Source organism: Hoplias malabaricus, chromosome 17, assembly GCF_029633855.1.
Source record: "Hoplias malabaricus isolate fHopMal1 chromosome 17, fHopMal1.hap1, whole genome shotgun sequence".
Lineage (NCBI taxonomy): Eukaryota > Metazoa > Chordata > Actinopteri > Characiformes > Erythrinidae > Hoplias > Hoplias malabaricus.
The window spans coordinates 32,387,428-32,402,952 of NC_089816.1; the positions used below are offsets into that span (position 1 = coordinate 32,387,428).

At 37.7% G+C, this 15,525-nt stretch overlaps 1 protein-coding gene across 1 annotated transcript; it reads left to right on the forward strand.

Moving 5' to 3' along the window:
- Nucleotides 1-1,337: 1,337 nt before the first annotated feature.
- Nucleotides 1,338-10,451, forward strand: myot (myotilin). Its single transcript, XM_066648725.1, has 9 exons — nt 1,338-1,403; nt 1,486-1,630; nt 2,434-2,558; nt 3,701-3,738; nt 5,609-5,706; nt 8,986-9,193; nt 9,290-9,455; nt 9,914-10,047; nt 10,321-10,451. The coding sequence occupies exons 1-9, from the start codon at nt 1,363-1,365 to the stop codon at nt 10,449-10,451; spliced, it is 1,086 nt and encodes a 361-aa protein (XP_066504822.1). The 5' UTR covers nt 1,338-1,362.
- Nucleotides 10,452-15,525: the final 5,074 nt, after the last annotated feature.

The following is a 15,525-nucleotide window of genomic DNA, read 5'->3' on the forward strand; positions in this document are numbered from 1 at the left end:
TTCCCTATAAAGCCTGCCTAATGGGCTATTTTTTATGTATGTAGGATGTAGGATCTCCATCATTGATAGGATTTGATATAGGATCTTATAGGATTTATAGGCTCAAGATAGAATCTTTTAAAATCATTATACCTTTACTTGTACCCGAGTATATGTGAGCAAGAGAATACATAATTGAATCTGTACCCTGATATCCGCTGAATTTGTATCAGCAGGATCCAAATATCGTATCAAAGTATTTCTAGAAAACAAATATTAAATTTCAAGAAGTATTAAGAAACTCTACAGCAATTTTTAGTGCTGCTTTTAAATTCCTATATATGTTCTTTTGTTAAAATAACATTTACTTTTATGTGAGTCACTATTTTTAATCAAATAATTATGTAGAATTAATAATAATTATCTCCAGTATGAGTTTTGGCTACTCTACCCACATCTGGTTTTATGTTACAGCATTATGTATCTGAAATATATATATAAATATGATATATATATATATGAAATAAATATGATATATTAAAAGATTAGCATCACAATCTGTTTATCATCTGCTTCCTTTTGTTCGATGGATTTCAATCAAAATTTCAAGCATTTTTTTTTTTCTGCAGGATGCAAGATTTTCAGCCGGTTAGTGGAACATCCAAGAAGACCCTCATACAAGTCATTAAGAACAGCTCAAGCTCTGCTTTACAGACCTCTACAGATACTACAAAGGTCCTCGACACTCCCACTTCTCAGTCTACTGAATGTGAAAACACTGCTGCTAAGCCATACAATCCCTCAAGCAATCTGCGAGCTCCAGCAAAAGTCAGCAGCACCAGCAAGAGTTTAGCAGACCTCCCCACCTTCTCACCCACACTGTATGCGCCGTGTGCTTTCAACTACGAACGCCCCCGCCACTTTATCCAGTCCCAGCCAAGCTTTCAAGCACCCAGTTATGAGAGCCTGCAGTCCAATGGCAGCAGCAACTCTTCCCCTTACTCTTCAAATATCAGCTCACCAATCACAACCACAGCATCATCATTTGACCATTTGTCATCTGCACCTGCTTCTGGCTCTGTGCGCACCAGTGTGACTTTGATCCCTAGAGTATCCAGTTCCCAAAGCGATGACAAATCCTCATCTGCAGAATACTTACGCTCTGTATTACCTTCACAAGGAACTGCAAAAGGAAAATACATTTCTATGCCGCAGCCCCAATCCATGTCCCCAAGATACTCCCCCACATCCCCTAGTTATTTGCCAAGCAATTCACAACAAGTTCCCCCAAGTCAGCCACAAAATAATAGTCCTTGTTCCCCAACTTCACCCCAAATGTCCCCAAAGGCTATGAACACACCTGCTCTCCCTCAACATTCTTCAATGTTCCCTCAGCCCAATAACTACAAGGACACTCCCAAAAAGTAAGAATGGAATGCAAGAAAGTAATTTAACATTTATTTGTTTAAGAACCTTTACCAAAATCTCTGTCCTCTTGTTTTGCAGCTTGCCAAAACCAATCTTGAAAAAGACCATTTCCCAACCAGTGTTGCTCTCTACAGATGAAGAGATCCAGGGCTCAAAGGATGCTCTCATACAAGACTTAGAAAAGAAGCTGCGCAGTAAAGAGGCTCGCCAAAAGAATAACCAGGTGTCTACAATCTCTTTATTTTCATATAAAACCCTGTAATATTTCAAAGTCTCATTGGGGAAAAACAAGATACAATATTGTATCATATGTTAACCTGTTAGCCAGGCAAAACATTTTCTAATGTAACATTATTTTGCACTACCAAGAGATGAACTTTATAATTGTGTAAATAAAAAAATCAATCTCACAAATTTTAAAGAATAATCACCAGTATACTTGGAGTAAGTGATCACCTTTGTAGGTGAGTTAAAAAATATTTTTATTCTCATTAACTGTGAAAATGTGTTTTAGTTCATACCTTGCCTAGCATTACTTAACTGTGCTGTAATATATATATATATATATGGGTTTTTTTGTTTAATTTAAAATGATGCAACATAGCACAAAAAAAGCATATTAGTTTAGCAAGTTACACCACTGATATTCTAATATCAGTTATGTTAGATTTTTTGGCATCAAACTACAGTTTAAAGCTGGATACCAAAACTTTGTGTCCTTTTTTACTTATTTCATTCTTAATTTGGTTACATTTTTATTGTCTTAAGAGTTTGTTTTAATTTAAGGTAGAAGTAGTTTCGGGCCACCTTTGACATTCCAGTATTCCTAGTTTATACTAAAAATGAGTTAAAGCAATTGAAAATGCTAGGGGTTGAGGGAGTGCTCTGAGGTCATGTTTTCACAGATGGTAAATTTTGCAGGGTTGGGGGATTAATAAATGAAAAAAATAAATAAATAAATAAATAAAAGCAAATGTTTGTGGAATCGCTGGGCATTAAACTCTGTCCTCATCTCTCATTTTACAGAAGCTGTCTTATGAGGAACGCATGGCTCGCAGGTTGCTGGGTCCAGCTAATGCTGCCTCAGTTTTTGAATTTGGGAATCCTTCTGAATCTTTCCCTATGCAGGTAAAATTGTATTTTAATCACTTGTGCTTAAACATCATATTTCATGTAATATTATTATGTACATAATACAAATTCTTTCTACAATTTCTCTCACTTAAACAGATTTAAAAATTCATAATCACTATTATTAGTGAAGGTAATTAATCAATGGTAAGAACATTAAAAATAATTTTGGGTTATTATATTTAAAAAGGTTATTAATCATTAATTGTAAGAACCCCACAGTACCATCACAGAGTGATGATTTGAGTGGTTGGTTGATCATTTTCAGAGTTACAGTAACACTGATGTGGTGATGGTGCATTAGTGTGTGTTGTACTGCTATGTGTGGCTCAGACACAGCAGTACTGCTGGAGTTTTTTTACACACCATATCCACTCACTGTCCACTCTGTTTGAAACACCTATCTCGTTGGTCCACCTTATAGATGTAAAGTCAGAGACAGTAGTTCATCTGTTGCCGTACAGTTTTGTGTTGTCGTCCTCTAGTCCTTCGTCAGTGGTCACAGGATGCTGCCCACAGGATGCTGTTGGCTGGACATTTTTGATTGGTGGACTATTCCCAGTGCAGCAGTGACACTGAGGATTTAAAAAACTCCAACAGCCCTGCTTAGTCTAATCCACTTGTACCAGCACAACACACACTGACATACCGCTACCACAGGAAGCAGGAATTTAGCACATTCATTTTTTCATGGTAATTGCCACAACTTTCTCCCATAATTCACTCCTGAAATTTTCAAAATTTCTCAAATTTTCACAAAACATAGTGACTATTAGCTGTTATATCTAGCAATGTAAACACAGCATTACTACTGTTGAATTCAGAAGATAGATTACATTTTATTTATGCTGAAATATGCATTAAAAATCATAACTAACTCTCACTCTGACAAATATATATTTGAAATTTATATGCTTTGCCACAGGAAAAGGGACCCAACAGTTTGCATCACACCTTACCTTCTTCACTGTATTATTTTTATTATTTTAAAATAACGGGTACTTGCATTAGGCAAAAATATTTTAGTAAGCACAGTAATCCGAAAGTCATTAAGTAATGAAATGTGTGACATATTAAGACCATTTTGACAAGGGTCACATTAATATAAATTTATAGCCTATAAAAATATATTATACAAACACTACATCCACTGTTTTAACAGACAGTTTCACAAGAAGGCCAGCAAACTGGAGGAATATGGTAAATCTTTGCATATGCAAAATGTTCTTGTCTGTGCATGTATTGTTAACTTATACTTCACAAAATACCCCATACTGTGTGAGATCACTGGGATGTATGCATGAATCAAGAAACTCTGATGAATTCAGAGACAAATTCAACCTGGAAGCCTACACTTCATTGCTTTAGTTCTCATTACCAATAACTATGTGTGATAAAGCATATTACTAATTTGTGCATCTTGAATGTGTGTGGAGTACTGTCTGTCTGTTGAAGACAGGAGGGCGATCCATGAGGTAGACAAGAGAAAACAATAACAATTTATAATAAGGGTACATTGTTCAAGGTACTTAAGTCAGTAATAAGCTGTACTAAATGGTTATTTAATATCACAAGTATTCTTTAAGCAATGATAAAAAAGAAAGAACTAGCATTAACTAGCGTTCTTTTAACCTAAATCCTAAAATAAAAATTGTTCTTGATTCTATCATTAGTTAATGATTAATTGTGACTTAAGAATTTTAATAATGCTTATTACTATCCTTTTAATTAATACTGTCTTAAGTAGCGTAATGAATGTACCTTTATTGTACAGTGTTACTGAGGAAACAGTACTGCAATAGTATTTGCAGAGCTATCATCTAGTATTAAAGTGCTATATTTTCTGGTTTTACTACAGGGCTGTTTTTATAGAGCAAGTTGCCTACTATGATGCCATATTCTTAGGTTTTAATTAGTCCTTGCCCAAATAATTAGAATATTCATGAAATTTATGTAAAATCCCTTTAGACCTTACTAGAATTCTAAAACATTGTGATTTTTGATGATATTCAGAGTAGAATTATTTTTCAGTTTAACTGTATCATAAAACCAAAGAAATAATAATAATTAACTCTTAATTATGCATCTTAATATTACACTATACAAATCATGTTGTCCCAGTGTTTCATTAGGTAAAGGCAAAAATTAATTACAAAAATCAGTTTCAAATACAAAAAAAACCCAACACAATTCATCATTGAATTCAGGTGTTGTATTCAGTCCCATTGCCAGTGGCCAGTCTTTCCTCCTACATATTCCACAATCTATTTTGGTAATATTAGTAACCTGTATAGGAACCACAGCTATTCAGCACAAATATATGCTTCCAAATTTGTGGGAACGGTTTAAACTTCTATTCCAGCATGACTTTGACCAGTGTAAAAAGCATGAGTTTGGTGTGGAAGGATATGACTGGCCCCCACAGAGCCCTGACCTCAAACACATCAAACAACTTTGTAACCTCAACAGTATCTAACTACAATGGCAATTGAGAACCAGGGCCTCTCATCCAACAACTGTCTCTGAACTTACAAATGTTATTCTGAATGAATAAGGATAATTCCCATAGACACATTCCAACATCTTGTAGGAAACCTTCTCAAAAGTGGGGAAGCTGTTACAGCTGTAAAAGGGGTCCAACTTCATTTTAATGCTTATAGATTTGAATGGGATATTATAAAAGCTCCTGTAGCTGTAATACGTAGTTGTTAATTCACCTACCAAAGTTTTTTTTTTATTTAACTTGGTATTTAAAATTGGAGATGGTATATTAACACAGCTTCATTAGTAAACCAGCTTAACAAACTGTAAAATGGCATTTTATTTAAATATTATTTTTTTTAAATATAGATGGACATATTTTTAACTTCCTTTTGTATCATTACTGATATGCAGGTAAGACAGAAATGCAGTTATACTCCTCTAGCTTATTATTGGATACAACATCATAGCTTGTCTGACTTTGGTACATCTGTACCAAACACACTAAATCCAATGCCCCTTAACCACCCTGACACCATCATCTTTCATACCAGCAGCAAGGGTCTTTCTGGAGGATCTCTGACCGAAGCTTCTACTATTCAGGAAAAGTGTTATGCCCCTCGATTTGTACAGGTGCCCCAGGACCTTGTTGTGGAAGAGGGCCGTTTCTGCAGGATTGACTTTAAGGCAATGAACTTACAATATATATATTAATAAAATAAAATTGTATGTGGTTAGAATTAATATTAGCATCTGTTTCTAAAGTAAGTGGCAAGTAGCTGATATAGTATTCTGGAATACAAACCACATTTCTGGAAAAGCTGGGACATTTTGTAAAATGAAATATAAAGAAAATCTGTGATTTTTTTTAATTCTCTTGAACCTTTAAGCCAAAAATGTTCCAAAAAAAGATTTTCTTTGTTTTCACTGACCATCTTTATTCAATTTGTGACTGGGATAAAACAAGAATGAAACGTTTACAGAGTAGATTTACTGGTCTGGAACTTTCAGAGATAAGCAAGTGAATTGGTAAAATGTGAGGGTATTATAATTGGGTATTAAAGCACCCGCCTTTGCAAGCAAAGATGGGTCATGGCTCACAACTTTATGCCAAACTTTATGAACGAACATTTCTCAGTGCGAGATTGCAAAGATTTCCAGTTTTTTATTCAGTCTATAACCGCTTATCCGTTCAGGGTCACTGTGGGTCCGGATCCTTCATGGTCTTTCAATATTTTGGCAACTAATAATGTGAAATTTTTTTGAAATTAGGAGAAGTCTCTCTGTAAGGAAAGGCTTGAAAACACTCTTGATCCTGTATGATATACAAGCCCTCAGTGGGCACTACATGAGAAAATGTTATGTTACTATATAACAAACTGTAATAAACTGTCCTCTTTTACCCGGACGTCCTCTTTTTAGACTTGTCCGGGCGGAATTTCACAAACGTCTGGGATTTTGTTTTTCTAGAGCTTACATAGAATTTCGAGAAGCGTTTCGTTCACAAACTAGTCCCGCCCTCCCCTACTCCGTTTGGTTTGCTTGAGTGAGAAGGGGGCGTGGTGAAGTAGCCTAAAATCTTCTGATTGGACGGTCTGACTGTAGAGCTACCGTTATTGGTCGATAACCTTCTCTGTAAACATTTAATTGGTCAGTCTGCACAGCAGTAGTCCTTGTTTATGTCAGGCAAAGCTCATGTACCCACCCTCATCTCGAGCAGCTATGCCGAAATGTAAATGTAAGTTCTTGGATGAATTAAAAAAGAAAATCCCATGTTTTGTGCAGCAAATAAAGGTGTAAAGGACCTAAAAGCACACACAGGTTCAGCTAAGCATACAACGGCAGTGGGGGGCGAGAGCTCATCACCCCACCATCACAGATCTGGTCACCCTAATAAAAGTCCGACTCATAATGGTGCTGTAACAAATTCACAGCCTAATTTATTTTGTGTAACACCTTGCTCTGTTGTTCTGGCTTTAATAATCCGGAGATTCTGTCCGTCTTCATGTAAAATTAAACAAAAAGCTATAATGTAATTTACTCGTCAGAAAGTCAGTAACGGTGAGATGTGTCCGTGTATTCGTGTCGTTATACGAACAGACAAGATGACTTTCTGTTTGTTAAATATATAGTAGAAAACAAAAGGATGTGTCACAGAAACATTCACTAAACATAAAAAAGAGAATGTGATAAATATTACCTCAACAACGTTCAACACATTTCTGTTCAAGGCTCCAGTAAAACACTGGGCTGCACCGCGGTGGATGGAGGACCTACAGCGCTGAAGCGGCGCGAGCGTGTCCCAATTCAGCTCTCAACCCTCTGACCCCTTGAACCCTTGAACACTTGAACACGTGTTTTTTAGGTCCCATAAAAGTACTTGACCAGCGAAAAGAGGCCCTCTGGTCACCGCCGAGCGGCTTTAGTTCACGAACTGGAGTGCAAAATATGGCTGAACTAACAACAGACGGTGTAGTGGCACCACCGTAAGTTCTCTCTGTGAAATACAGCTGAAACAATTCCTGCTCGTGCGTTTCAACATTAGGTCTCAGTCTATGGAGTGAGATCACTGTCTTTTATGCGAGAGCACAAAAACCACACTAAATCGAGCAAGTCAGACTCAACGAGTGCACAGAATCATGAAAACCAAGCGAAAACAGCGACAGCGATATTTTCAGTTCACGCTCTCGTTTTTTCCTCGCTTCAAAAATTTAACCGATTCCTAGTGATGGCACCCTTGAATCTGAAGCTTGAAGGCATGCACACAAAATTCTCTCATGTTAAATACCTCATAAAGCAAGCCCACACGAGCCTTGCCTATGGTAAAAAACATTAGCGGATTAGCGCTGTGATAAACGTAAATGTATTATCAAAAGCCCTGCTCAAGTGTTTCTGCAAGAATATTATAATTTTAGATATTAACTGAATAATTACATAACAAGAAGTGCCAACCTGCAATACTGTGAATGTAATTACAACAGTATAGTTTCCCCAATGTGCTTCATCAAGATGCGTTATGAGTGTGTTCTAAACTTATTTTTAATATATTACTGTTTTATGCACCCAAACACAGTAAAAAAAGCTGTAAAATGTGACATCTCTTCGCGAGATACACAAAACACTTTGAGGTTTTGGCCACCAGATAACACTTATGTGCACTGTGTCATGAAGCTTCGAGTAATTAACCTTTTTCAGATTCAAGAGTGCCATCACTAGGAATTGGTTACAAGGATTTGTTAAAACTGAGTGAGCAGATTTTTGAGAAGCGAGACTGAGCTCAAATTTTTTGAAGCGAGCAGATATTTGAGAAGCGAGAGCGAGCTCAACTTTTTTGAAGTGAGACAATTTTTGAGAAGCGAGAGTGAGCTCAAATTTTTGAAGCAAGCAGATTTTTGAGAAGCGAGCGCGAGCTCAAATTTTTTGAAGCAAGCAGATTTTTAAGAAGTGAGAGCGAGCTCAAATATTTGAAGCGAGGAAAAAATGGGAGCGCGCACTGAAAACAGTGAAACGAGAGCGCAAAGCTACATCGCTGTTGCTGTTTTCGCTCGGTTTTCATGATTCTGTGCACTCGTTGAGTCTGACTTGCTCGATTTAGTGTGGTTTTTGCGCTCTCGCATAAAAGACGGTGATCACACTCCATATCAGTCAGTCAGACGATAAACAAGCGCATATGCCTCTTCTAGCCCGGCCTGGCAGGTGGTTCGGCAAAAAGTATAATATATAGGAAAGGCAAAGTAACATGCCTCTCTCCCAACTCTTTTTTTTTCAGTGTGTTGCAGATTTCTTTTACATTTACAACACACAAATAAGTTGGTCATGAAAACATTAAAATATGTTTTTGTAAAGGTTCACAAGAATGAACAAATCACTGATTCTTGTTTTTATTGCATTTACACAAAATATCAACTTTTTTCCGGAAATATTGCTTATAGTTTTACTTAAAATGAATATACATTCTTTCCTTAGGTTGTAGGTTTACCTACCCCTGACATCACTTGGTACCTGGATGGGAAAGCTATCCGATCTGATGATTATCATAAGATGCTTGTATGTGAGAAAGGTGTCCATTCCTTCATCATAGAGATTGTGACAGTTCACCATGCAGGTGTATACCAGTGTATTGCCAGGAATCGTGCTGGAGAGAGTCATTTTTCCCTGCGTTTGGATGTAATTGGTGGGTAGCCAATTATTAATCATTTAAACATCATTTGAGTTTTTCCACACCTTTGTCTCATACAATTAGATCTTGAGTGCTTTCTATCATTAATAGCTCAAGAGGTGCAGCATCCTCCCACCTTTGTGGTAAAAATGCAGAACCTACGAGTTCTTGAGGGTGACACAGTGAAGTTAGAGTGCAAAGTGGCTGCCTCACCTGATCCACAGGTGTACTGGAAGAAAGACAAGGAAATGTTGCGCATCGACCCAAAGAGAATGAGGTCTGTCCATCATCATACATCTAAAGTTTAATCTTTGAATTTGTCAAAGCAGATAATTAAACAAATAGACATCAAATGCAGGTCATTTATTTTATGTTTTAATTGTATTGAATTGCCTGTTTTAAACATATATGATTTCAACATTTCATAATTCTTTAATTTTATTGCTCCCCACTTCTAGAAAGAATGCATAAAACCACAGGACCATTTTTTTTTACCTTTGACTATATTGTGAAAATAAATTAGTTCTCCCAAATGGATATAATGATTCATAGTAATGTCTCATAAACTTTAGTGTAAGAAAATCAAGGTCGGTTCTGCTACCTCTTATTTTATACAATAGGCACTTGACATTAGAGAGGTCAAACATTACATGTTTATTTTGTGATTACTTACACCTCATGATACTGCAGCAAAACTGCATGTAATATAGTAACATTGCTCGTTGTGTTTTTTAGTTTATTTGACGATGGTTATGGACATCACAGTCTGCACATTGAGCGGGTGGTGAAATCGGACGCAGGCTGGTATACTGTCTCTGCTATTAATGAGGCAGGAATGTCCACTTGCAATGCTAGGTTAGATGTGGCTAGTAAGTATGCATTTATGTTAATATCCTCTTCATGTAAATCAAAATATGCAGTTGCAAATATGCAAAAATGATTTTTGCCTGTAAATCAAAAATCACACTGCTCCTCTGTATGAAAGAGTTACAGATTTTTCTCTGTGCATTTAAATATGTTTTTGTTTGTAAAGTAGAAATATCCACTGAAAACATTCAAAAAACATACGTTTTACATACGTTCATTCAGCTTTAAACTTACACATAATTATAGTTTTTCCTAATAAATGTATTTTATTTCAGCCAAAGTGAGCAAGACAGGCCCTTCAGCCAAGCCTCCTAAGATGCTTCTCATCACTAATCAGTTTTCCTCTTTGGGCTCAGAGAGTAGCCCTCACCACACTGCCCCTCTTTATGAAAGTGAGGAGTTATAGACCTTTCTCTGTGCATTTAAATATGCTTTTGTTCTGAGAATATAGAATCATGCTTTTTCTTTGTACTAATATAAGCCGTTAATATTTTGCTAAAGTATCATTTTTCTGATACCTTGCATTTGTCAGATGCACTTTAGACTGCAGTCTTTCAAGCAGTTAAGGAATTAATTAAAGTAAGTTTGCCATAGCAACACTATCAGCCACCTCCCTCAGACCTAATTAACACTAGCAAATGTCATGACAGATTATTGTTGTTGGTATAGAGAGAACAGATTAATGTGGGAGATAAATGTTCATATACACTTACATTATAGAAAAAAAAAACATTTTATAGATGCATTATTATATTTTAAGCCTGAATAATGTGTTAAGTTTTGATGGAATTTTCAACATTTTCAAAATTAAAGTGTTGGAATTTATTCATGAAAGACATGTCTTATTAAGATACAGTGTGTTATATTTGTTTGATTCTATATGTATAAATATAAAAGATAATGACAGAAAAACTTACCATTGTATTCATTTATTGTGTCTGGTCAGGATTCATTTGATAGTCACGTAACAGTATTTACAAGTAAGTGTGTGCCCAGTCCCATTAATGTTTTCACTTTAAATGGTGGTACAACCCTAAAGAACAAATATCTGATCTTTTGAGTCCCACAAGATGGCTGCTTACAACTTGATGAACCCAAAATCAATTGGCAACAGAAATAGCAGCAGAGTTAAAACATTGTTTTTTCAACTTGCTGTGTGAAAAAGTGTGAAGGAAAGTCTTTACACTTTTCCCCAGTGGCAGCTGAATAAATTTGATGAAGTCTAATGGTACAGGTATATTTGCGGTTAACTGCACGTTTGCATATGCATCATGCTTTGGTTTGGAGCATATGTCCTCAGGAAACAAACACTATGTGTACGCAAGGTAAAGTAATAATAGTAATAATAATACATTTTTATTTGAAAGCTCCTTTCAAGAGACCGAAGGACACTGTACAATAGATAATAAAAGAAAAAATAAATGGTAAATAAAAAGGTAAATACACATACATACATAGACACATACATAACCATAAACACATACACATAATATCATTCATGTGCTAGTTTAAAAAGATGAGTTTTGAGTCTGGTTTTAAAAACAACTACATATGAAGCTTGCAGTTCATCGGGAGGACTATTCCACAGCTTTGGACTCACGACACAAAATGCTTAAAATGTGGGACCTCAAGCAAATGGAGGCTTGAGGACCGAAGAGTACGCACTGGAGAGTATGATTGAAGTAAACTATTTAGATAAGAAGGGGCAAGGTCATGCAAGGATTTTAACACCAACACAAGCAATGTGTACTGTATACGGTACTGCACTGGGAGCCAGTGAAGACAACTTAGGACTGGAGTAATATGCTCCCACGATCGTGTATGTGTCAGCACCATAGCAGCAGAATTCTACACATACTGCAGCCTGCTCAAAGCCCGAGCAGGGAGGCCACACAACAGAGCTTTGCAGTAGTTGAGTCTGGACGTTACAAACGCATGGACTATGGTCTCAGCAGCAGTGAAAGTGAGAAAAGGGTGAATCCTAGAAATATTTTTAAGATGGTAGAAAGCTGTCCTACATGTGTTGTTAATATGTGATTCAAATGATAATGTAGAATCAAAAATTACTCCAAGATTTCTCACCTGTGTTGGGGTAGAGACAACAAAACCAGGGACACAAACAGTAGTGTCACTACGCCTCCTGATTGTTGCAGGAGAAGCAATTATGATGGCTTCAGAATTTTTATTATTTAGGCTCAGGAATTCTCCATCATCCAAGCCGTCACATAGGTTAAGCAATTCAGCAAGGCACTAGGTGGCAAGCTGTGAGAAGGTTTTGTACAAATGTATATCTGGACATCATCAGCAAAACGGTGAAACTGCAGCCCATGATGTCACCAAGAGGAAGGATGTACAAAATAAAAATCAGGGGCCCAAGAACAGAGCCCTGGGGGACACCATGTGACAAGGAGCATGTGTCAGATCAAAAACTTCCCATTGAAACAAACTGCTGCCTACCAGAAAGATACGATTTAAACCAGGCTAATGCAGTACCAGTTATATCAAACATATTTTTGAGCCAAGTTAGTAAAAGTCTATGACACACTGTATCAAATGCTGCAGTAAGGTCCAATAGGACTCAGCAATCCTTGGTCAGCTGACATCAGCAAATCATTGACAACCCTAACAAGTTTCAGTGCTGTGATTTCTCCTAAATCCTGATTGGGGTGATGAGCTTCCACCCCTCACTGTCGTTGCATGCTTAGCTGAATCTGTGTGTGCTTTTAGGTCCTTTACACCTTTATTTGCTACACAAAACATGGGAATTTCTTTTTTAATTAATCAGAGAACTTACATTTACGTTTCGACATAGCTGCTCGAGATGAGGGTAGGTACATGAGCTTTGCCTGACGTAAACATGGACTACTGACGTGCAGACTGACCAATTAAATGTTTACAGAGAAGGTTATCGACCAATAACGGTAGCTCTACAGTCAGACCGTCCAATCAGAAGATTTTAGGCTACTTGACCACGCCCCCTTATCACTCGAGCGAACCAAACGGAGTAGGGGAGGGCGGGACTAGTTTGTGAACGAAATGCTTCTCGAAGTTCTATGTAAGATCTAGAAAAACAAAATCCCGGACGTTTGTGAAATTCCGCCCGGACATTTTTTTAAGTCTAAAAAAGAGGACATGTCCAGGTAAAAGAGGACGTCTGGTCACACTAGGTTACACAATAAATTTAGCACCCAGGCTAAAGAACTGCATCTCTACATACTTAACATTAATTGGTTTCTAGAGGGACGTGTCGAATTTTAAAGTATTTTAGCTTTAATTATTTCTACAGTAACACGTGACACAAAAACCAAGGCAATCGATTTGCGAGACTGGAGGTGTTATTCTCTCTCATGTGTACAACTCTGGATATTAAAACACACATAACTACTGAAAAATTTAATATCAGATGATGTTCACTGTTCATTTATGGCACATTTCTTCTCTTAATGGTAATGTTATAGTAACAAATTTACAGCTATAGATTTTTACATATTCTTACTTTTTTTGTAGTGAAGGCAGGGAGGGGTCATCTGGTCTTGCCCATCTCAGCTTTTATACTGCCTCAGCTTCCTGTAATTGGTCTGAAAGTCTGACCCATTCAAGAATATTACGTTGGTTCAGTTTGATGCTGACTGAGACCATTCTAAGCGCTTTTTCACACATGGATGTCGACCATGGTCAAAACCATGGTTTGCGTTTTGGTACATTGTATACATTTGATGTGGTAAGTTTTGGTTTCACACAGTCATTTAAAAAGCAGACTATAGGACTTTGCATGAGATTCCTACATCCTGTCGTCATTGCCTTCGTGGGCTGCATATCCCCATTCTGGACAGTGATTGGTTTGTAGAGGGGTATGCGTATAACCTCAGTGTGTTGTAAATTCAGTAGGCAGCTGTAAACCCTGCTTCACTTTATATTATAAACTACTGCATGCCACTCTAATAATGATGCAGCAAATAGCTATTATATTTACTACATTAACACCCAACATAAAAACCAAGACAATTAACGCATGGGACTGGGATATTCATTCATTCATTCATTATCTGTAACCCTTATCCAGTTCAGGGTCGTGGGGGTCCAGAGCCTACCTGGAGTCATTGGGCGCAAGGTGGGAATATGCCCTGGAGGGGGCGCCAGTCCTTCACAGGAACTGGGATATATTACAATTTATTCTCCCTCATGTACAACTCAGAATGTCAAATTATGTATAACCACAGCTCACTGTTAGCTTCCTTTCAAGTTCTGTTTCTTTTTGTATTGTGGCATAAATGAGGTGGGATGAGAATGAGCCATTACTGCATTTGCTACCTTTAAGTGCCTTTACAAGAGCACTAAGTGTGAATAACACTCCGCAAGTAGTAATCACTACACCTCAAACCCATCGAACACAAACGCACACACAACCCCTCTTACAACAACATTAAACTCCCTATATATCCCAAAAACAAACCTGACCACCAAAACAGGCAGCCGCTGAGCATGCTGGGAGCTTCCCCATGAGCTCCTCAGCTCCTCCCACACTCTACATATCCATGCACAGAGTGCTACAAGGCACAAATAACCCACATTTTAATTTTTCAAAGTTTTACACAGGGTCCATAATTGGTGTCCATGGCGATTTGTAGCAGGGCTTGAGACCGTTACAACAGACCTTTCTTGGCAGTGCACTTACATACAAACACTGTCACTCCAAAGTGTCCCACAACCCAGCGCCCCATACATAGCCCTGAGTGCTGCCATCCTCACACTCCTGGGCAACAACACTTACCAAGTGCACCTTCCAGGCACAAGGTCCTCCCACAGCCAATATAACAGTCAGCCATGGGTGTGGAGGCTGACCAACCTTCTAAAGTGCCTTTTTTTCCCAGATACTTGTCACTTTTCAATGAACAACACTGCAGTCTGTTTGCACAGTGCCAAGCCAGTGGATCACCATCTTTGCCATTTCTATTTCAAGTCCTGTGCTTGCACTCTTGTCATAAAATGCATGCCACTCTCAGGACTATGTTGTTGCTGGCAGACAAGGTCAGACATTCCTTTGACTGGCTGAATGTTGCCTGTATGAGGATTACATGCAATGCCTTTGGAGTGACAGGGTATATACCTTGCAAATCCACTTATGGGAGATTTTTGGGAGTGTACAACTTAAAGTGACTTGAACCATTGATCTGAATGAGTTTGCAGGGCTGAGGTCCAGACTTTTGTAACTGCAGTGAAGGATGGTTTTGATCTGCTCACATGAAATGAAAATAAAATGAAATAACACACACACCCTAGTGCGATGGGGCTGTGAACATACACGCTGAGCAGCAGGCAGCCATCCCCGGCACCTGGGGAGCAGTTGTGTGTTCAGTGCTTTGCTCAAGGGTACTTTAGCCATGGATTGATGGAGGAGGTCAGTGCTGTTCCTCTCACTGGGAATTGTACCAATGACCTTTCAGTCCTAAGCCTGTCAGCATATTTATATTCCTTCTCTA

Coding starts and splice junctions, on each gene's coding strand:
- myot (XM_066648725.1), top strand. CDS start 1,363: ATGTTCCCTCAGCCCAATAACTACAAGGACACTCCCAAAAA. Junction 1,404..1,485: donor TACAAGGACACTCCCAAAAA/GTAAGAATGGAA, acceptor CTTGTTTTGCAG/CTTGCCAAAACCAATCTTGA. Junction 2,559..3,700: donor AAATTGTATTTTAATCACTT/GTGCTTAAACAT, acceptor CTGTTTTAACAG/ACAGTTTCACAAGAAGGCCA.